The 23,791-nt window shown below is 42.8% G+C and overlaps 1 protein-coding gene across 1 annotated transcript; it reads left to right on the forward strand.

The window, feature by feature from the left end:
* The first annotated feature begins 1,597 nt into the window (after positions 1-1,597).
* LOC100380855 (nicotinamide phosphoribosyltransferase) lies at positions 1,598-19,569 on the forward strand. The gene is made up of 11 exons (XM_014152971.3): positions 1,598-1,835; positions 4,061-4,217; positions 6,745-6,848; positions 7,721-7,849; positions 12,692-12,850; positions 14,080-14,216; positions 14,977-15,202; positions 15,657-15,776; positions 15,890-16,030; positions 17,510-17,644; positions 17,808-19,569. The coding sequence occupies exons 1-11, from the start codon at positions 1,782-1,784 to the stop codon at positions 17,919-17,921; spliced, it is 1,476 nt and encodes a 491-aa protein (XP_014008446.1). The 5' UTR covers positions 1,598-1,781; the 3' UTR covers positions 17,922-19,569.
* The last annotated feature ends 4,222 nt before the right edge of the window (positions 19,570-23,791 follow it).

A 23,791-nucleotide genomic window follows, 5' to 3' on the forward strand; every position in this document is an offset into this window, starting at 1 on the left:
ACTCATTTGCGACCAAGCTTTAACTTCCTGACTAATGTCTTGAGATGTTGCTTTAATATATCCACATAATTTTCCTGCCTCATGATGCCATCTATTTTGTGAAGTGCACCTGTCCCTCCTGCAGCAATGCACCCCACAACATAATGCTGCCACCCCTGTGCTTCACGGTTGGGAAGGTGTTCTTCGGCTTTCAAGCCTCCCCATTTTTCCTCCAAACATAACGATGGTCATTATGGCCAAACAGTTCTATTTTTGTTTCATCAGACCAAAGGACATTTCTCCAAAAAGTACGATCTTTGTCCCCATGTGCAGTTGCAAACTATAGTCTGTCTTTTTTTATGGCGGTTTTGGAGCAGTGGCTTCTTCCTTGTTGAGCGGCCTTTCAGCTTATGTCAATATAGGACTTGTTTTACTGTGGATATAGATACTTTTGTACCTGTTTCCTCCAGAATCTTCACAAGGTCCTTTGCTGTTGTTCTGGGATTGATTTGCACTTTTCGCACCAAAGTACGTTCATCTCTAGCAGACAGAACGCGTCTACTTCCTGGGCGGTATGATGGCTGCATGGTCCCATGGTGTTTATACTTGCATACTATTGTTTGTACAGATGAACGTGGTACCTTCAGGCATTTGGAAATTGCTCCCAAGGATGAACCAGACTTGTGGAGGGCAACCATTTTTGGCTGATTTCTTTTGATTTTCCCATGATGTCAAGCAAAGAGGCACTGAGTTTGAAGGTAGGCCTTGAAATACATCCACAGGTACACCTCCAATTGACTCAAATGATGTCAATTAGCCTATCAAAAGCTTCTAAAGCCATGACATAATTTTCTGGAATTTTCCAAGCTGTTTAAAGGCATAGTCAACTTAGTGTATGTAAACTTCTGACCCACTGGAATTGTGATAGTGAATGATAAGCCAAATAATCTGTCTGTAAACAATTACTTGTGTCATGCACAAAGTAGATGTCCTAACCGACTTGCCAAAACTATAGTTTGTTAACAAGAAATTTGTGGAGTGGTTGAAAAACGAGTTTTAATGACTCCAACCTAAGTGTTTGTAAACTTTATATACATCACTGGTTAGAACTGCTGTCAGTGAGGTTTGGGTGTGTTGAACAATAGCGCTCTCTTCTGGTTATGGTGGTTTTCATTTCACCTATGTTTCAATGATTCCAGCAAAGGCGGCTGCAATGTCGAACAAGCCCATAGACTTCCATTGAAACAGAAAAAAACGAGAGAGTGGGATGCATAGACTGTAACAAATAGTGGGATGTCTCGCTTCCTTTTCCGTCTCTGGTTTCAGAGATATTACAACAATAATGGTGGCTCCTGGGGAAAAAAATATTTTCACAAATAATTAATTTGACAGCGGTCTCATATTTGTATCTATACATTTTTATATACAATCATTTACATCTTCATTATCATGGTATTAGCATGGTCAATTTTTATTTTTAGTTACAGTATTTACTAATTCCAATCATTTTCGCTCTATATATTGCAGTTCAAGTGTTGGTATAGGCCGCTGATCCTAGAACAGCCCTTACGATTAAGAATCTGGGCAAATGATAAGCCTGCATTGTGGCGTTACCCCCCTACACTACGTTATCGTCTGCCCCTCCGCTTGTGTGACGCGAGTCCCGCCTCCCTACCACCCGCGTTATGCCCGCGTTCTGCCCGCCTCTTCAGCGTCCCTTCCCCAGCGACAGAGCTAGGCTGTTAGTCCCCGACACCGAGCAATAATACTGACACCCTCGACTGACTGAAACCAAGGGGAAGATGGAGCACAGAGACCCTCATTTCAACATCTTGTTAGCTACTGATTCGTATAAGGTGAGTCGGTGACGCCGGTATGTTTAGTGCGACTGTGTGCGTGTGTTCAGTGTGAATTGAATTCTATCAGCCAAGGTGGTTGCATCCTCCAAGGCCATCGCGCTTGCCTTGGTCGCTTTCTGTGTCAGATCGCTAGGCCAAATGGGGAGGAGAGATGGTGGGCAGGTAGAAAAGGTAGTACCACATTCTGAAAGGATCCTTTTTCCCCCTATTTTCATCTCGGATGACTGACGGAATGGCCACGGGCGAATCTACGCAGAGCTCACCTTTGCGCAGCTAGTTACGCTTGCTAGGCAGGCAGCTAACGAATGAGCAAAGGATATGTAGTCTGTGTGTTGTGAATGGGAACGCTGTAGCAGGTCATTTAAAAGGCGGTAGCTAGGTCAAGTAAGCGATGAAATTGAGCGGGTGATTTATTTATTTTTTTGCTACCAAACCGAGGGAAGGCTAGCTTCTGCAAGAGACGTAGCTAACAGACCAGCGTCTCTGGTGTTACTATCCATTTCCTTACTTTGGAAAAAAAAAAACTATGGCAGATCCTGAAACAAAAGCGAAACTTTGGTAAGCCTTAGGATACGCTTTTCTTTGAAGGAGAATCAGCTGTCTGCTGATAGGTACAATTATAGACCTTGCAGGCAGAAATGGTATAGTTATGACTGACTGCTTTTTGTCGAGTACAATACTACAAGAAATATAGTTATTTCCTTGTGGCCCCTTGTCCATGGCCTGTCATCCAAGCTGTCGTATCAACTGAATCTCTCACTCACAGGTCACAACACAATACTGCATAGTCTTATTTTTATACCACTGTGGCACAACACTATTATATAAACATAGTGGAACTGATATGTTGTTTCCTCTTTACCAGATGGACAATAATAAATGCTGCACAAAGCACATTAATCCTATTATATTTTAATGAGCCAGCATCAACTGTCAGTGCCGTGATGATGCTGTTCTCTGGACGTGTGTGTATATAGTGGCACAAAAACATCTGTCTGTTGGGCTCAATGCCATACAGTGACTCCTCGGCATCTGGAACTAGAGGGCCTGTGAGGATAGAGGGGGGGGGGGGGGGGGGGGGGGGGGGACTAAAGGCAGGGCGCAGGCTACTGTGACTGATACACCATAACATGATGGTGGGTAATAAAGGGTAATAAAGTAGGCCATAAAGTCCCTAACGGCTGTCCTAAAACCATGGAGAAATATTGGATTCTCAGAGTGTTCTGTCTTTGCCAACAAAGCTTATACGAACTTTTGTTTCACAGCCCCTGGTCTGGTAAAATACCCCCCAAAAAGTGAGATTTGTGAACAAAACAGAATGGAGTCAAACGGCTCCCAACATAGCTTTAATCTTGGTCAATTGTGCTTCATGAAAATATTTAATTTAGTATTTCTCTCTCCTGTTGTGTCCCTAAATTCAGAATGTGTGCATTCAGACTGAGCTGGTTGGATCCATCCAGCAGCCAGTGACACTCGGGGCTCATCACACGCAGGGGGCTCGTCTCTCTAGCAGAGCGCAGGTCCCAGTGGACTGATTCCCAGGCCAGCACTGATCGATCTAGGCACAGTTCTAGGATCAGCTAACCCATCGGGGGAGATGCAAAACTGACTTTTGGTTCAATCAATGGTTAGGTTACTGGTTAGTTCATGAGGTCTTGTTGGGGGGCTAGTGAAGGATGGGACAACGTTGGTTAATAACCTAGGCCGAGTGACCTGTTGTGTAGGCTATGTCATTGTATGTGCAAGGCCAGTGCAGCCCGGAGGTACGGTGGGGAGAGGGTCAGAAGTAACACCGTTTTACAGCTGACTGAATTCCCAGAAAGTGTGAGAGAGATTGATTGTGTGCGTGCCCAGAGACGAGGACACAGGACGGTGCCAGCCAGATATGCCGCTGTGGCGAGGCCAGTGTAATTATATGTACATAGTAGTCGTGGCTAATCAATAAAAGCATCGTCGGCAGATTCTCTCATTACTCTGTGTTTTGCGTTATTTACTGTTCTATCTGCTCCACAGCCCATCTCTCTGTCCCTCTCTTTTTTATAACTGTCCCCAATGTGCCCATCCTCCTCCTTCTGTTCCACTTCTCTACACATACCTGGGTGTCCCAGGTGCACCTAGAGAGACTGAGATGTCACCAAAGCACCATTCAATCTCTTTAACTGTCATTTTATAGCCTGAAGTTATGTGTTTTATCCATGTTGTCTCCTCCATCTTTCTTCTAGGTGACGCACTACAAGCAGTACCCTCCCAACACCAGTAAAGTCTACTCCTACTTCGAGTGCCGCGAGAAGAGGGCCGACCCGACCAAGAACAGAAAAGTCAAGTATGAGACGACGGTCTTCTATGGCCTGCAGTACATCACCAACAAATACTTAAAAGGTAAGGATCGTATTGATGTCCTCATAATGCAAAATAAGACATCCAAGCCTATATAAATAGCTCTTCTTTGAGTTAACATTCTCTACCATTAGGCCTTGCTACTAGTCTGCAGAGTTGAAGTGAAGAGAGTGATCCTTCCTGTCTCTGCCAGCAGGAGAATCACTGTCATGTGATCAAGGCTAGCATATCTTTTAATAGGTGCTCAGATTAATTCTACACCGTGGACTGGCAGCATCTGAGGCTCTGTAGCATCTAGACTGAGCAGGGGAGAATCTCAGTTGCATTTCCTTGATTCCTCACGTCCTCTCTCCACGTCTCCTTCGCAAAACCCATTGAATGAGAAGTTCAGAGGTCCCTCCCCAGGATCACGTTTCAATACTTTGAAAAGCAATCCTTCCTTTCTGCCTCACTTGAAAGTTATGATTGATCAGTCCTCTTGCTGTGAAGATGTTACCTGAAGTGTGTGTCTGTGTGGTGTGTGTCTGAATTGTCCTTGTTTTACTATACTTGTGAAGACTTCTGGTCCTTGCAAGGATAGTAAAACCAAACACACAAGGAAAAATGCTATTTTTGGCTAGGTTAGGGTTACAATTAGGGTTAAGTGCAGGGGTTTGGGGTTAAGATTAAGATAAGGGTTAGGGAAAATACGATTTGAAATGAGAATCAATTGCTTGGTCCCCATAAGGATACAATGAGCTCTAAAAGTATTGGGATAGTGACACATTTTTTGTTGTTTGGCTCTGTACTTTGGATTTGAAATGATATTACAGCACTTTTTGTACATAGTCCCCCCATTTTGGGGACCAAAAGTATTGAGAAATATTCACTCATGTGTATTAAAGTAGTTAAAAGTTTATTATTTGGTCCTATATTCATAGCTCACAAAGATTGCTTTTTGTTTTGGTTGTGTTTCAAATAATTTTGTGCCCAATAGAAATTAATGGTAAATAATGTATTGTGTCATTTACAATAAAAGTGGCTCCAAAATGACACAATACATTATTTACCATTCATTTCTATTGGGCACAAAATCATCTGAAAACACAACCAAAACAAACAGCAAATGAATCCAACAAGTCTGTAGAGTCGTAAGCTTGATGTAATCATTGTGTGTTAGGAATATGGGACCAAATACTCAACTTTAAATGACTTTTATCCGATGGGTTTTGAGAAGGAGGCGTGGAGAGAGGACTCAAGGAATCAAGGAAATGCGATTGAGATTCTCCCCAGGATCACGTTCCAATACTTTTTAAAAGGAATCCTTCCTTATGGTTGACCTAACGTCATTGGTTAGGATTTCACTACCCAGTAATGCCCGGTCAGCGATTACTCCACGGTAGGAAGTCAGGAAAAGAGAAGGCCGTTTTTATTTTCACTGTATTTGAACATGGTCTAGACTACAGCTCCTCCTCTGGCCATCAGTTATTGTAAAAGGAGCTTAGAGCCTCCTGTTGAGGCTTAGCTGGATGTCCCACCTTGGGCAGCCTCAGCCTAGACACTGATCCAAGCTCAGTTGCTCACTCTGTACCCTAATGGTGCCTGCTCCAAGGTTAGGATTTGTAGAAGGTTAAGCTTAGCTTAGAGCTGTGTTTATTCTCCCACACAGCATCAGAATGGAACTCAAAGTGATTTCACGGTGAGGCAGAGAGAGGTGCTGTAGAGAGCTTTAGGACTGGCGTGGACTGGAGACAAAGGAACATCTGCTCTTTGAGCCCCAGCAACACAAAGGGCAGCTGTGCTAAGGGCTACTAGCATTGATTCACTACAATGATACAGAGTTCTCCCCGCAAGAAGTAGCTTAGAATAACATTTTCTTAACTTTGTTTTTTTATTTGTCTTCAAATAACCTTTTTAAAAAATACCAACATTGTTACTTTATTTGAACGGGGTCATATCAAGCACACGGTGTGTGTGTGTAACTGTTAAGTTGTGGCTGTGTGTAGTTGTATGTGTAGCTGTATACATTGTGTGTGTCCCTAGCCTGCAGCATGTTCTGCAGCAGGATAACGGCGCTCTGTAAGAGGGAGAGAGACGCTACTAATGTAATAGCACACGGATGGACTAGAGTTTGGAATTCCAATGCTTCTCTCTCTCCTCCCCCTTCTCTCACTCTTTTGCTCTCACAAACTGTCACATCTCTCTATCCTATACACTCCACTTGTTCACTGATGCTTCAAACATTTAACTGCTTTCTCTCTCCTTTCTCTATCTCTCTATATATATCTCTCTCTCCTTTCTCTATCTCTCTCCATCTCTCTCTCCTTTCTCTCTGTCCTTTCTCTATCTCTCTGTCCTTTCTCTCTCTCTCTGTCCTTTCTCTATATCTATCCATCTCTCTCTTTCTTTCTCTCTTTCTTTCTCTCTTTCTTTCTTTCTTTCTTTCTTTCTTTCTTTCTTTCTTTCTTTCTTTCTTTCTTTCTTTCTTTCTTTCTTTCTTTCTTTCTTTCTTTCTTTCTTTCTTTCTTTCTTTCTTTCTTTCTTTCTTTCTTTCTTTCTTTCTTTCTTTCTTTCTTTCCTCTCCCTCCAGGGAAGGTGGTGACTCCAGAGAAGATCCAGGAAGCAAAAGAGGTCTACAGGGAACACTTCCAGGATGACGTCTTCAACGAGAAGGGCTGGAACTACATACTGGAGGTACACATACAAGTTTGTTTTACTACAGTGAGCTCCAAAAGTATTGGGACAGTTTTGCCTCTATATTCCAGCACTTTGGATTTGAAATTATACAATGACTATGAGGTTAAAGTGCTGACCATCAGCTTTTCATTCATATCGGGTGAACCGTTTAGAAATTGCAGCACTTTTTGTTCATAGTCCCCTCATTTTAGGGGACCAAAAATATTGGGACAAATTCACTTATATGTATTAAAGTAGTCAAAAGTTGAGTATTTCGTCCCATATTCCTAACACACAATGACTACATCAAGCTTGCGACTCTACAACCTTGTTGGATGCATTTTCTGTTTGTTTTGGTTGTGTTTCAGATTATTTTGTGCCCAATAGAAATGAATGGTAAATAATGTATTGTAATCATGGTAGCATCCACATGAATGTAGAAGTGTTTAGAAACATAGTCTATTCTTATTTACAATAAAAGTGAATACAAAATGACATAATAGATTATTTACCAGTCCCCACGAGAATAGTAAAAACACACATCCACAAACAGGTTTCTTGTCAGATCTTCACAGCAAGAGGACTGAGGGAGAGGCCATAGAGATCACATTAGATGTTCTCTGAACTCTGACATCACTACCTAGTGGTAGACCTAGTACCCAATTAGGCCCACATCATGCTTCCCTATGAGTACCAGATGTTGAAAATACTGGGTTACTAGTGCTGATCAGGGTCACTTAAATTTGATTAGTGTCCTATTGCAATTTTTTCTCCATATAGAATTTTAACATACTTAAAACATACTTTTATTTGACTAATATGATAAAGAAAATGGATCAGACGTGGGCTTTAGGGTAAATTGTGTGTGTGTGTGTGTGTGTGTGTTGCAGAAGTATGATGGCCACCTACCCATAGAGATCAAGGCGGTGCCTGAGGGAAGTGTGATCCCACGGGGTAACGTCCTCTTCACCGTGGAGAGCACCGACCCAGAATGCTACTGGCTCACCAACTGGGTGGAGGTGAGTGTCAGTTGGGGGGGAGCGGCAGCCATTTTGGAATGGAGTGGATTTCCATGGCATTATTGAATGCAGAATCAGTCAGGTTAGAGGTAGGTTAGCTCTCTCCATCAATGTGACTGGATTGGGTCCTTCCTGTCTGTTCCAAATGACTCCTTAGAGTCAGTGGGGCTTTCGGAGACTGCCTGATCTAAAATAAATTATAATATTTATTTAACTTCACTCCTCACTGACCAAGGCCCTGCCTGTAGAGCACACCACACAACACTGCCACAGTGACTCTACGCTTTTTAATTCACTTATGATGAGAGCCATCAGTCTCTCTGTAAACAACCTCTTCACGTATCCTGCATCTGTCTGTCTAGCCTGGAGTGTTACTAGCTAGCTTCTCTGACTAGGATGGTTTCTATGGGTGCTGCATCACAAATGGCACCCTATTCCCTAGGGGTGAAACGGTTCACAAAACTCACGGTTCGGTACGTTACAGTGGTGTCACGGTTTGGTACGGTTTCGATACATCGGCAAAATAAATGCCTGAGAAATATGTCATTTGTATTTAGATTTTCCATTTATTATAATAGTAAACATGGGTAGCTTGAATTCCCAGGAGCATATGGAAACAAAGGGACATCAAAAACCAGCAGTGCCTGCCTTATAACATGAAATAAAAGTCATTTAAAACAGAATTTCAACAAGAGTGCATAGTCCAGGAGCATATATAAAAATTAAGTCACATAGCAGTGACTTAAACAAAATAGGACCATTTGAGACTGGTTACTTGAAAAAAACAAAAAACAGATTTTCTAGTTTTTCTTTAAGAAGATTAGTCTATCCATATTATCTGCGGTGAGCACAGATCGGCTTGCTGTGACAATGCCAGCTGCTGTGGAGAATAGCCTCTCGCTAGGGACAGAGGTCCCAGGCGCAGCCAGGTAGCGCCTTGCTAACATGGCAACATGAGGGTATATTAAATCTTTGGTCTGTAAGTGGATCAGCATCCAGGGGAATACAGTCCACTTCCCTGTATGAGGTCACCTCCTCCTCTATGACCTTGACCTTTGACTTGGTTCCCTGTTCCTGGGTCGAGAACAACTCCCGCCGTCTCTGCGGAGGGGTTGGCTCCTGTGGTATCTGTGGCTTGACCCTGCAGAATTAAATTACATGAAAATTACTATCTCTGAAGTGGCTTTAAAAATATGATTTGTTGTTAGAAATATATATCAGACACTATTATGACAATTACAATTACTACTTTATAATTAATTGTTAAATCACTAATTAATAAATGTCACATTTAACAAAATAAATACAATACCTGTTGTATATTGGTCACAATCTCTGCTGTGAGTTCATTGTAGACTCTCAGACGAGCAGCATCATCCAGGTGCAGCAGGGACTTGAACCAGGAGTCCAAAGCGGTGCTCTTGTGTAAGAAGTCTTGGACACCAGGGTCAGCATATCTAGGCTCCAGGTTAACTCTGATTAGCAGTCTTGACATCCCTTACTGCGGGTTCATCTTCATCAGACGCCACCATTGATTTCAGGATCACTGTTTTCATAGGCAGGACCATGGAAGCTGATGGAATGCTCTCAGTGCATATCAGTGGTGTGACTGTTTTGAGAGGTCGGCACACTTTGATAAGACTAGCAGAGGAAGTTATGTCATTTTCAGACTAAGTCACAATATCTTTGACATTCTTTCTCACAGCTTGATCAGTCAGTGTAGAATACACCGCAGCTTTCTGCTCAAGGTATCTCTCAGCCATGTCATGGCTTGAATTCCATCTAGTAGGGACATCTTGGATTAGTTTGTGGTTTGGCAGCTCCAGCATCTCCTGTTTTGTCTTGAAAACATGTGCAGCAGTTGTGCTTTTATGAAAGAAGGATACCACCTTCCTGGTCTTTGCTAGGAGGCGAGAGATTGGATTCACTGACGTTGCTTTTTGAGCTGCTAGATTAACAACGTGAGCAAAGCATCCTATCTGTGGCCCCAATCCAGCCCCTGCAACTGCATTTACAATATTTCTAGCGTTGTCACAGGAATCGTTACATTTTCCCTCTCAAACTTCCACACTGCAACTACTTCCCTTAGCTCTTCCCCCGAGTTTACACTGGTGTGACTACACTCAAGGGGACGTGTTAGAAGGACATGGCTTGTAATCTCCCACTCTGCGGTAATGAAACGAGCCGTTACAGTAAGGGTAGCTCTAGATGTCCAACTGTCTGTTGTTAGAGCAACAGACCTCGTTTCTGACAACTCGCTCTCACGTTGTTCTTTTGTATAAGGCAGGTATTAATGTCTGGGCAAAATGTGTACGGGGAAGGAATAGTGAAGCGCGGCTCGACCACTTTAAACATGTTTCCTATCGGCAATGAACAGAGCCTACATGTTGGCGATCCCCGTTATACTTTACAGGGAAACTGAAACGACGGTCTCTCGGCTCTGTTCTCGCTGGAGTGAAATAACTCATGAGCGAAGCTACAGACAACTATAAACAACTTTATTACTATGTGGATATTTTTCCCACGTTAATTTATACGCCATTGGTTTATTTATTTTTTACAATGAAATGCATTGTTCGCAGTGCGTACCCGAACCGTGCATCGTGGACCCTGTACCGAAGGGTTCAGTACGAATACACGCACCGTTTCACCCCTACTATTCCCTATATAGCGCACTTATTTGACCTGAACCCTGTCTCCACCTCCTAGCAGTCACTCTGCAGAATCACTGATCTACAAGTCATCTTGCCTCCCGGATGACTACTCATTTTGCGATCAAGATCAGTGAATCTGTGCGGTGTCTTTCTCAGGCCGATCTCCGTGAACGTGCAGAGTAGTTCCGCTGAAGAGCAGACGGTGGACTTGCTGGTCTGACACCATCACATGATCATATTAACAGTTGGTCGCCAACCGGTCGATCGCGACCTTCAAGGCATTCCTCGTCGATCACCAAACATTTCTGTAGAAAAGCCAACGATAAAGCCTTGCACTCCTTTAAAAAAAATGTTTTGTCTTGCACTGTTAGCAGTAGGTGCGCTTGGTTCAGAAGCCCTGCGCGGCGGGTAAGCAAAGTGTTCCCATTTTGAACTATTTAATTTGTCTGAAGGGAGAGATAAATCAAGTGGGCTTACTGGCTTGCCAACTGGATAGCTCAAATCACTGCCTATAACTTCCACGACCCCACAGAAAAGTTTGATACTAGTCTAAGTGAGATTTCATACATTTTTTTTAAACCATGACCAGAGAGACTCAAAGAATACATCAAAGAGATGTTGTTTTTATCAGTGAGTTCATGTTTAAATTTTTATTCATCACTGTCAACACTCTTTTTATTCAACACTTTTACAAAACATAAGATGCGCTTCTCCTTACTTTAACTTGCGCTACAACCAGCACTGCAGCTACAATGAATGAGTAGCCAAGTATATCGATAGGCCTGTGTTTTTATTATTAACAGCTCATCGTGTCTATTTTAATATCGAGGAATATTTCACTTACTCTGGTCATAGGAACAACATGAATTTGTTCATGAATAATGCAGTGCGACTAGAGTTTCGCCATAAGGTTTTAAGACGGTGTCCCCTTTCTCTGGTCAGCCTCACCTGGGGGTTGCTCCCTCAGAATCAGGTGTCTCCAGTAAAATAAAAAAAGCAAACTATTTCAATTTATGCTCAGCTGTGCCTTGCAAGTTAATGTTCCATAGACTTACATTTTTTAAGTCACGTTTTTTTCCTGAGCAGTAGATCAGGTTGACCACTGTATTATACAATATATCATGGTTTGGCTCTGTTAGCCCCATCCACACTACGGTGCTCAATGGCACCCCCCTCAGTCTCCACCTGGCATTACTGCTATAGATCACCACTGCGTCGGCATCACTGCACACGTCGAAATACAACCAGCGGTATCGTAGGCCTGTATGGCTTCAGTTCCTTAAAGATAATTCATTTGTTTCGAGATTATTATGATCCTTTTCACATATTGTGTTGTAGTTTTTGGAGCTGTGGCTGGCAACATCTTCTGGTAGTGTGTGAGAGTCGGGTAACCCTGCATGTATAGATGTAGTGATAACCTTCTAGGGGCTAACAAGGTGTTTCTGACCCTGTAGAGCGTACAGAGCACCCTGCACACACACGTACACACTCTCACGTACATACACACTACACAGCTCCTAGAGGGAGAAATATGACTAAACACACACTCGTACATGGGCGTGATAATATTGACTCGCCCGTTCAATGATGACTGGACTGAGACAAAGACCCAGGCATCTCTAGCTGCCAGTGGGCGACGGCTAAGTAACTCTGTCCTGGGCTTGCCGTGTGAGGAATCCCCCCCCCCTCCCCCCCATCGAACCCAGTGTTGACTTGTGGATGTCCTGTCCCTGTCCCTTTCCCAGGGAATATGGGTCTAGCCCCTGAGCCTCCCAAACAGCCCACTTCCCCTTCACATAGCAGGATAAAGGGTCTGTCAAGAGGGTTGCTTTTGGGTTCATGTTCCAGCTCACTACACTGTGATGGGGTGACTGGTGGGTGTGGATGGGGCTGTGGTGGGGTCAGAGGGATTTTTCGGGTTCAGGGCAGGGACAGGCACACTACGGTTCAAGGAAAATGGAGGAGAGAGCGTAAGGAACGGGATCAGGAATGAATGAGAGGGAGGGAGGGATTAGAGAGGGGAGGATGAAGGGATGAGGGAAGGACGATGGATGCAGGGAGATGGGAATGAGCGAGACTCTTTGAAAGCACTGAAAGTTGTGCTTCGGAAGCTCCAGACTTGGGCCCATTCTAGAATGGCCATCTACTTAACCACCTTCCCTTGTCCCCTCTTCCTCCTCCCTTCCAGACCATCCTTGTTCAGGTCTGGTACCCCATCACCGTGGCGACCAACTCCAGGGAGCAGAAGAAGATTCTGGCAAAGTACCTGCTGGAGACCTCTGGCAACCTGGACAAGCTGGAGTACAAGCTGCATGACTTCGGCTACAGGGGAGTCTCCTCACAAGAGGTAGAGGAACAGTGTGTGTGTGGGGGGGGGGGGCATGGTGTTATATACAGTGCATTCGTAAAATATTCAGACCCCTTGTCTTTTTCCACATTTTGTTATGTTACATACAGCCTTATTCTAAAATTGATTAAGTAAAAAATGTTCCTCATTAATCTACACACCATAATGACAAAGCGATTATAAAAATGAAAAAAACAGATACCTTATTTACATAAGTATTCAGACCCTTTGCTATGAGACTCAAAATTGAGCTCAGGCGCATCCTGTTTCCATTGATCATCCTTGATGTTTCTACAACTTGATTGGAGTCCACCTGTGGTATATTCAATTGATTGGACATGATTTGGAGAAGCACACACCTGTCTATATAAGGTCCCATGTTGACAGTGCTTGTCAGAGCAAAAACCAAGCCATGAGATCGAAGGAATTGTCCGTAGAGCTCCGAGACAGGATTGTGTCGAGGCACAGATCTGGGGAGGGGTACCAAAATATTTCTGCCGCCTAGAAAGTCCCCAAGAACACAGTGGCCTCCATCATTCTTAAACTGAAGAAGTTTGGAACCACCAAGACTCTTCCTAGAGCTGGCAGCCCGGCCAAACTGAGTAATCAGGGGAGAAGGGCCTTGGTCAGAGAGGTGACCAAGAACTCGATGGTCACTCTGACAGAGCTGCAGAGTTTGTCTGTGGAGATGGGAGAACCTTCCAGAAGGACAACCATCTCTGCAGCACTCCACTAATCAGGCCTTTATGGTAGAGGGGCCAGCCAGAGCCCGGACTTGAACCCGATCGAACAACTGACCTGAAAATAGCTGTGCAGCGACGCTCCCCATCCAACCTGACAGAGATTGAGAGGATCTGCAGAGAAGAATGGGAGAAACTCCCCAAATACAGGTGTGCCAAGCTTATAGCGTCATACCCAAGAAGACTCGAAGCTGTTATCTCTGCCAAAGGCGCTTCAACAAAGTATTGAGTAAAGGGTCTGAATACTTATTTAAATGTGATATTTCAGTTTTATTTTTTAAATACATTTGCAAAAATGTCTAAACCTGTTTTTGCTTTGTTGTTGTGTGTAGATTCGTGTATTTTTTTCAAATCCATTTTTGAACAAGGCTTTAACGTAACAAAAGGTGGGAAAAGTCAAGGGGTCTGAATACTGTGTGTGTGTGTGTGTGTGTGTGTGTGTGTGTGTGTGTGAGAGAGACATTTGACTCACCATCTTTCCCATTTCAGACGGCAGGTATCGGAGCCTCTGCCCACCTAGTGAACTTTAAGGGCACAGACACAGTGGCTGGCATCGGCGTGATTAAGAAGTACTACGGCACCAAAGACCCTGTGCCTGGCTTCTCTGTGCCCGCTGCGGAGCACAGGTAATGCAGTCAAGACACACAGTGACTACACAGTTAACACACTAACATATCTTACTTGGTCCCGAATCTTAGCCCCAGAAAGCAAGCAGGAGGGGATGGCTTTGGTATCCAAATATCAATTGCTATGCTTGTGTAGGCTATTGATAACAGTGCATTCACACCACACACACACACACACAGGAGATGTACAGTACATCTCTAGCTGAGTTGGCTGTACCACTGTTCCACTGCACCGTTCATTTGCCCCGTTGGTTTCTGGGAGTTCGGCTCCAGAGGCCCTGGCCTGGTCACTGTGTTTACGGAATCACGACGGTCCGTTTTAGTTTCATCTTCCAGAGACTCCGCAGAGACACAGTCACATTCCTCTCCATATGATACACACAGTACTCGACCCCCCCCCCACACTCTCTGGGTTCTCCAAGGTGGTAGATATCAATGCATTTCGAGATACACTGCCTCACTTCTTTGCTAATACAGGTAGGCTTGATTTGATAGCATGAAATAAAGTTCAAATTGTAATTGAGACAAGGGTAATGCACAGATAGATTCAGAAAGAAACTAAAAGGACATTGCTAGCTAGCTACAGTGCACTGTTGTGGACATGAGCTTCTGGAAGTCAAGTCTCTGCAAAGCGTTGATAAGGATGCCCTCTAGTGGTGGTAGTGCAGCTCTACGTGGATGAGTTCACAGGGAGAGGGATTTGGTTTTTTGTTGTCTTCAGTAGATCTGATAACTTTGTATTCTCCCTCCTTCTCTCCAGCACCATCACGGCGTGGGGGAAGGACCACGAGCGAGATGCCTTTGAGCACATCGTGAGGCAGTTTCCCAACGTGCCCGTGTCTATCGTCAGTGACAGCTATGACATCTACAACGCCTGTGAGAAGATCTGGGGAGAAGATCTGAGGAGTCTCATTGAGTCCCGCAGCGCTGACGCCCCGTTGGTGGTCCGCCCCGACTCAGGGAACCCCCTGGATACCGTACTGAAGGTAACACTAGGCCTAACTAAACCCTAAGTCAACCCCCTTAAACTCCACGTGGTCTGCCCGACTTAGTGAACCCTGTGGATAACGTACTGAAGGTAGGTCCCACTCAGGTCCTCTGAGAAAGATGCACACACATTCAACGTCCATGTTAATCTGCCATTTGATATAAGTGTAATAATAATATGCCATTTAGCAGATGCTTTTATCGTCATGCACACATACATTTTATGTACAGGTGGTCCCAGGAATCGAACCCACTATCCTAGCGTTGCAAGTCCCTTGCTCTACCAACTGCGCTACGGAGGGTGCATGATTTGGGTGGTATTTTGAGCCATGACCGGGCTTCTGTAGTTGAGATTGAGCCCTATGGAAGCCCTCTCAGTCGGTGCTGTATGTTCCTCCCATACAGATTTAGCTTTCTTAGTTTAAATAGAAACGTTGTGGTTCCTCTACTCAGGTGCTGGAGATCCTGGGGAAGAAGTTTATCCCTACAGAGAACTCCAAAGGCTACAAAGTTCTGCCGCCCTATATCAGAGTTATACAGGGGGACGGAGTGGACATCAACACCCTGCAAGAGGTGCGCGCGCGCGCACACACACACACACACACACACACACACACACACCACACACACACACACACACACATAGAGAGTGTCCGTTTTAACAGAGCGTGTATCTGTGTGTGTAGATCGTGGAGGGGATGAAGCAGCACAAGTGGAGCATTGAGAACATCGCCTTTGGCTCTGGAGGGGCTCTGCTGCAGAAACTGACCAGGGACCTGCTCAACTGCTCCTTCAAATGCAGCTACGTGGTCACCAACGGCCTGGGGGTGAGCAGAGCATTACACGCGTGCGCACACACACACACACATACTATATTACAGTGGGGTCTTAAATGATTGACACTTTTGATAAAGATGAGCAGAAATGACTGTATAAAATCAATCATTCAAATACTGAGCTAAATTGTATGCTAAAAAACTTTTTTATAAATGATTTTATGCGAATATAATTGCTCAGAGAAAGAGATTTTGTTTAACAAGTAATACTTTTTTTTTCCTCAAAAAGGTAGGGGTCAAAATGATTGACACCCTGTTTTCAATACCTCACCTTGCGAGAATAACGACACTGAGAACGCATTGGGAGGGATCTTAGACCGTTCCGCTATACAGAATCCTTGCAGAGCCTTGATATCCTTGGTCTGTGCTTATGGACTGCTCTTTTCCATTCAAACCACAGGTTTTCAGTGGGTTTTAAGTCCGGAGACTGAGATGGCCATTGCAAAATGTTGATTTTGGTGTGTGCTTGTGGTTATTGTCTTGCTGGAAGATCCACTTGCGGCCAGGTTTCAGCAACCAGGTTTTTGGCTTAAAATAACCTGGTAATTCATGATGCCGTTAACCTTAACCAGGTCCCCAGGATCAGTGGAAGCAATATAGCCCTGTAACATTAGAAATCCACCACCATATTTTACAATGGGATTCTTTTCTGCTCATGCATTCTCATTTCCACACCAAACCCACCACTGGTCTGCGTGGCCAAAGAGCTCTATTTTCAGGTCATCTGACCAAAGCACTGGTTCCAATTCAAGTGCCAAGGCTGTTTAGCAAACATCATTTTTTGGATGAAAACAATCCCGTAGATGGATACACATCCTGCAGAAAGTGCAAGCATGTATTTGTTTACTATAATTCGGTTAATTATCAGTTTAATTGTTACATTTAATTCAGGCTTTTGTTCATTTGGACCATATGCAGGTCATATATATTTTAAACCTGTGCTGCTGGTAAACGTTTGAGTATACCCTACAAAATAAATAAATGCTATTTTTGCAGCCTATAGCCTGTTTGATTCTGGGAGTTGTTTATGTGAGTTTCAATTAAACTATTTGATTATCGAGCAATATTCAGTGTATGTCAGCTATAGGCTTTCATTGGGTAATTAGAAGACTCTTATTTTCAAAGCAATTTTGAGTTGACAGTGAGATATAAGAAGATAAGGTTCTTGATTCATGGCATGGTTTCCTTTTATCCAAATGTTGACTAGACATGCAGACAAATCAGTTCATACAGGAAAGGGGAATAGCCTATAGTACTCTGGAGTCAACAATTGAATAAATTATTATTTGGTGGGTGGGTCAGGTTGTGGAGAAAAATCTACCCTGATGTAAGGTGGGGCTCGGAATTGACATGGCTGGCGAGGGCGGGTGCGTCTCCAAAAAACTGGCCCATGCAGGACTCTTATCAGACACACATCCATGCCTACCTTCACTGGAAGGAGAAGTGTAACTGTTTAACATTTGGTGTCAGGTGAATGTGTTCAAAGACCCGGTGGCGGACCCTAACAAAAGGTCAAAGAAAGGTCGTCTGTCTCTGCACCGGACAGCAAGCGGGAACTTTGTCACTCTGGAGGAGGGCAAGGGAGACCTGGAGGAGTACGGCGTGGTGAGTTGAGTCCACATGTCATCTCTAACTCCCACGTCAATTCCAATAGCCTTTGTAAATTCATGTTTTAGTTATTGAGGTTAGTCAAATGTGACCCTTTGAGGTTAGTTAATTAGACTCTTCACTGACATTAATTTGGTCTTTTCCCTCCCTCTCCCTCCAGGACCTGTTACACACAGTGTTTCAGAATGGGAAAATTGTCAAGACGTACACATTCGATGACGTCAGAGACAATGCCAAGATAACGGACAGTGACCTCAAGGAGCTCCTCCACTGAGGGGCCGCTGACCCCTGAACCTCTGACCTCCATCACCCCACCGGAGGCGGCACATTGCCAATGACCCCCCCCCCCCCTCCCTCAACTCACCCCCCACCTTCCCAGAAGCACTGTCCTCCACGGGAGAGGAGAGTAGACCCCCCCCCCCCCCACACACACACACACACACGTCCAAACCCACACCTGAGTGAAGGCCAAGGGATAGAGAAAGTAGTGAGTGGATGAGGTGAGCAAGAGAGTGAGTGAAACAAGTAAGTGATAAAGATAAAGGAAGTTGAGTGGGATAAATGAGAGCGAAAGAAAGCTAGAAAGAGATGTAAACGAACACACTGTCTGTACCCTGTGTTGTGTGTACAGAGCTGTTTAAAGTAATTAATAATCTATTTAGCATTGTCTTTTAGTGATGGATGGAATGATATCGTGGTATGGAAATCATCTAAACTGCGATTACGTTAGTGTTTATCTGACCAAGTGTCGCTATAAATTGATCACAGGAAAGGACATACTGTTTCTACTGTGTTCATGAAAGTTCCGGAACTTTGTGTGGTTCTAGAACTGAGAGGTGTATATGTTTAATGTTCCTGAGTGTGGATGTTTGTGTGTGCGTGCTGACAGTTTCTTCCTTTTTAAAGGAACGTTGTATTCCTTTATGCAAATGAATTTGCTGATCAGGGGAAAACATACTCTACCTTTTTTAAGTTGTTGGCCTTTTTTTAAATACATTTTCCCTGGTTCTTTAGAAGACACTACCCACACGTGGGCAAGTCGCCATCTAGAAGCCAACTAATCATGTTGCTAAAACACTGTCTACAGAACTGCACGACACACTCTGTCTGGAATGGAACCCTATTCCCTTTATAGTGCACTTTTTTTTACCTGTAAAAACGAGTGCACTGTATAGGGAATAGGGTGCCATTTTGGATGCACACAGAGTCAAATCTCTCTCTGTGACTCCTTTTTTATTTGTGTGAAAGTAAAAATATTTGTTGCACATTTTTCTTTGCTTTAGAGAACAAGAAGGCATTTGTCTCTGATATTGAATTATGGGGAACATTTCCGTAGAGCTTGATTTGACTATTTTGATACCGTCTTGGTTGGTTCTTACCTCAGAAATCATAATTTGTTATGACAAAGGTAAATATTGCCAGAATATTTGCAGTAAATCTTCATATTCACAAGGATGTGGCCAAACTGTCTTCTCACATGTATATATAACAACAGAATTATACTGCGAGAGGGCGGAGTAGGGAGAAATAGTGTTATTATTATTTTTGTCTAATTCCCATTTTCTACCAGAATCATCCACACTGCTTGTTTGTTGTATGACATGTGTTATGTCAGCTTTTAGCAAATGTTTGTTTGTGTGTAGAGTAGTGTTAAAAAATGTGGGTAACTTTTCCAGAAACCCAGATTGAAAGATTCCAGGAATCAGGAAGGAATACGCAGGGAATCCAGAATCCTCCAAACAGGATTTCAGGATTACTGGAATTTTGCAATCCTAGTGTAGTCTTGTGTGAATGCTGTATTGAAAATAATACTTGTGAATTCTATTTTTGTTGTGTTATATGTTGGTTGTCCCATATTTTCTGATATTTTAAACTAACATTACTGTTGCAATGTCTACATATTAAAAGCACCATCCTGTCAATTTGAAATCTTTGATTGAATATATTTTTTTTAAATGTATTTTACCCCCTTTTTCTCCCCAATTTCGTGATATCCAATTACGATCTTGTCTGGTCACTGCAACTCCCCAACGGGCTTGGGAGAGGCGAAGGTCGACTCATGCATCCTCCGAAACAAGACCCGCCAAACCGCGCTTCTTAACACCCGCCAAACCGCTTAACCCAGAAGCCAGCTGCACCAATGTGTCGGAGTAAACACCGCTTAACTGACAACCAGAGTCAGCCTGTAGGTGCCCGGCCCGCCACAAGGAGTAGCTAGAGCACAATGAGCCAAATAAAGCACCCCTGGCTACACCCTCCCCTAACCTGGGCCAATTGTGCTCCTCCATGTGGGACTCCCGGTCACGGCCGGTTCTGACAGCCTGGGATTGAACCCGGATCTGTAGTGACGCCTCAAGCACTGCGATGCAGTGCCTTAGACCGCTGCGCCACTCAGGAAGCCCTTGATTTAATATTTTGTTATACAAGGGAATCTATTCTCTTCTCTAGCTGCTGTCAAATCAGTATAATATGGTTTCCTTAATGCACTAGCATTTAAATAATATTGATAGCACATGTTGGAAAATTAAATAATTACAACTTGTGTGAATCTTTGGATAAAAAACAATTTGTGTTCTATTCTCTGTTAATGGGCGGGCCCCTCCAATGGGCCCCTCATGATTGAGTTCCATAGATGTCATATATTCATTCATATATGTTTGTCATTGGTAAAGTCAGTCATCTGCACCAGTATTTTCCTCAGTTGTACTGTACATACTGTACAATTCAGTGGAGGAAGGGGAGGACCATCCTCCTCAGTGAATTTCATAGAGCATTTTTATTGTAAAACATTTAAAAAGTGATCATTTTTAGATAAAACTATACTAAATATAATCATGTCACCAAATAATTGATTAAAACACTATTTTGCAAAGAAGGTCTACAGTAGCCTCAACAGCACTCTGTAGGGTTGCACGATAGTGTAGCTGGATGACAGCTGGCTTCCATCCTCCTGTGATGGACATTTTTATCTTGTGAAAAGACAGCCTTGAAAATGTTCATCTTGTCTTAGTGTCATTAATAAGCCTTGGTTCCTGCCTGTGTTTGGTATGGGTGGGGGGGGTCAGAACGCCCAGAGTATGTTCTTTAAGTTAAAGATAGGAGGAGACAGTGCTAGACACATGCCGGAACCAACCCTATGAACTATGCATATTTAACATGTCTGTAACCAGTATATAAGGGATAACGGAACTGCATAGAGTTGGTTGGAACCTTTCCAGAGCGCTGATAATAAACAATGATTCATTTAAGATTGACTTTGAGTGTCCCTGTGTAGAATTTCTACTACTATTTGGCGTCACAAACAGGATGATTGATTCTGCCTGCAGAGCTTTCCAGTGGGGGTCTGCGAGGAAAACCGGTGGCGCATTTTATGAAGCGTGAGGGAAATTCCTGTTTGACCAAAAGAGGACGAGGAGCCGCCCAGACCCTTACTGTGAGCTGCCCAGGAGGTGACACATCATCTACAAACAAACGAGGGACACGGCAACTGATTTCAGAAAGTATATTTAAATGAATGTATAAGAAATATATTTTTATTATAATAATAAAACCAATAAAACGTAGCATAAAAATGGAGGGTACCACTAGTCTTAAGTCAAGTAATGGCACGAATCGAATGTTGATGTGAGTTGTGTGAATGTGGATGTGAGTTGTGTGTGTAGTGAATGTGGATGTGAAAGTTGTGTGTGTGTGGAGTTACTGAGTGAATGTGTGAAAGTGTGTGTGTTATTCTATATGTATGCGGCAAGACTATAGCGTCAATAGAGGCCATAGCATTTATGACTATATACACTATTGATACTATGGATGCTGAGGGACTATAGAGGAACCATGGCAGTGATGCATATGACAGAAGAAGGCTAGAGCGTCCACCACGCCCATCGTCTGGGATTACTAATAATAGCACATGTTAATGTTGTTTTAGATGTATAGGAAGTAGCGTTCTATAGGCATTTCTGGGAATTGTCTGTGTGGTTTGGGACCACTGTACCATAGTCTCTGGGAGGCTAGAGAACCGTTGAAGATACATATGGTGCATAGGATGCACATGGAGTGGTGTGGATGTGAATACCTAAGTATAGTTATATAGGGAAAAGTGAATGTAAAGATATGAAAGAAGGTAGGACTATTCCGGAATATACTGTTAAATAGAACACTAGAGTGAATATTTAAACCCCTGAATGAATAAAACACTGGAGCAGAGGAATTTGTGATGTAACACAAGTGTATTATAGGTTTCTAGAGATAAGTAACATAATATGTAGTTTAATGGGTTACTAGAGATCTGATGAAGTAACAATAGAAACAGTAATAATAATATACTATTTGCACACCCACACGTAGATGTACGTAAGCAGTGTAAAGAATATTCTGAGAAATGTTCAGAGTTGTCCCTTTATGGATCATTTGATAAAGATAAGGTTAAAGCATTGTATGGGACTTGCCCCTAACCAATACAACTACAAACGCTTATGAGATTTCCTCCACCCTGGTAATACATAGGGCTGTGTCGGTCACGAAATTTAGTCAGCTGGTGATTGGCAAGCAAATGATATATATACTCAATATACTCAGTAATTTACCTTTAATTAACATAAACACATTAGCATCTCCTGGCTTTCACACATAGCCTCCAAGCCATTTTAAAAAGTATAATAAATCCATGTAATATAGCCTACACATTCACATTCCATGATTTATTTTAGACAGGTCTAAAGAAGCACGATATGACTCGGAGCTGTCCTTATGTCAGGTCCTGACGTGGCTATGCCATATCACTGTGGGCTACGCTAGTTCATTTAGCAGACAAGATTTGCTTATAATTTCGTGGCATTATTTGAGATGATTTTGTAGTATGAAGAATACATTTGAACAAAGCTGAATAAAATAGAAGCATTGTCTCCAAACGATTTGAGGGAGTGTGCACATACGGCTATTCTGTGTTGAGCGGTTAACAAAGAAATGTTAACACATGTCACTACAATAATATTTGGGGTTTAACTTTTTTTTTTTTTCTTTTTTTTTTTAACTTAATATAACTTTAGTTGTTCTACAAACATTGGGCTATTTGTTTTGATTTTGATAATACATTGTAAGGCTGCATGGTGAGATTCTAATGATGATTTGAAAAATGTTGCTTGAAAGGCATGAGCTCTTTGTTTTTTTGCGCAGGCTGTAAACACTCCAATAGTCTCTCATTCACAATTTGACAAGCACTTGATAATGCCTCGAATTTCACGGCGATATCCCCTTTGTGACGGTAATGTGCCCTAAAAAAAATCCATGCCTTTTGCGGCCCGGATAGATCCCAAATTAATACAACCACTCGCATCAAAACACCTTGTTTTATGCAATGTGGCTGACGCAACAGATCGGAACGTTTAGCTTAAAATGTTGATAAACTATTTGGCTATTTCTTCACATTATAAGCGCAGCAATGCGCACATTGTAGTAGGCTATAAACGCAAATGTTCCATAAGTGGATTATCAAAATATTATTAAAAGTGACCGCAAATGCAATTATGTATTTGATGCCTTTATTATAAAGGTGCATTTTTATGGTGAAAATTATCTTCCCCAAACTTGAAACTCACGCACTGCGTATATATGTCAGTTAGGCTCTACACACCTTGTAAAGCAGATTAATGTTCTTAATTTTAAGAAGTTATTTGGCCACTTTGATACAAACCTTATTAAAACATATAGGACTATGGGCTAGGCTACATGAGCTGTGCGAATATGATTCGAAAAAGTCCCAAAAAATGCATTGCTTCTTATGCTGGGCATCATTCACAAGTGATAATAAACTCAGCAAAAAAAGAAAGTCCCTTTTTCAGGACCCTGTCCTTCAAACATAAATCTTAAAAATCCAAATATCTTCACAGATCTTCATTGTAAAGGGTTTAAACACTGTTTACCATGCTTGTTCAATGAACCAAAAACAATTAATGAACATGCACCTGTGGAACGGTCGTTAAGACACTAACAGCTTACAGATGGTAGGCAATTAAGGTCACAGTTATGAAAACTTAGGACACTAAAGAGGCCTTTCTACTGACTCTGAAAACCCCCAAAAGAAAGATGCCTAAGGTCCCTGCTCATCTGTGTGAATGTGCCTTAGGCATGCAGCAAGGAGACATGAGG

This window comes from Salmo salar, chromosome 17 (assembly GCF_965601325.2).
Source record: "Salmo salar chromosome 17, fSalSal1, whole genome shotgun sequence".
Classification (NCBI taxonomy): Eukaryota; Metazoa; Chordata; class Actinopteri; order Salmoniformes; family Salmonidae; genus Salmo; species Salmo salar.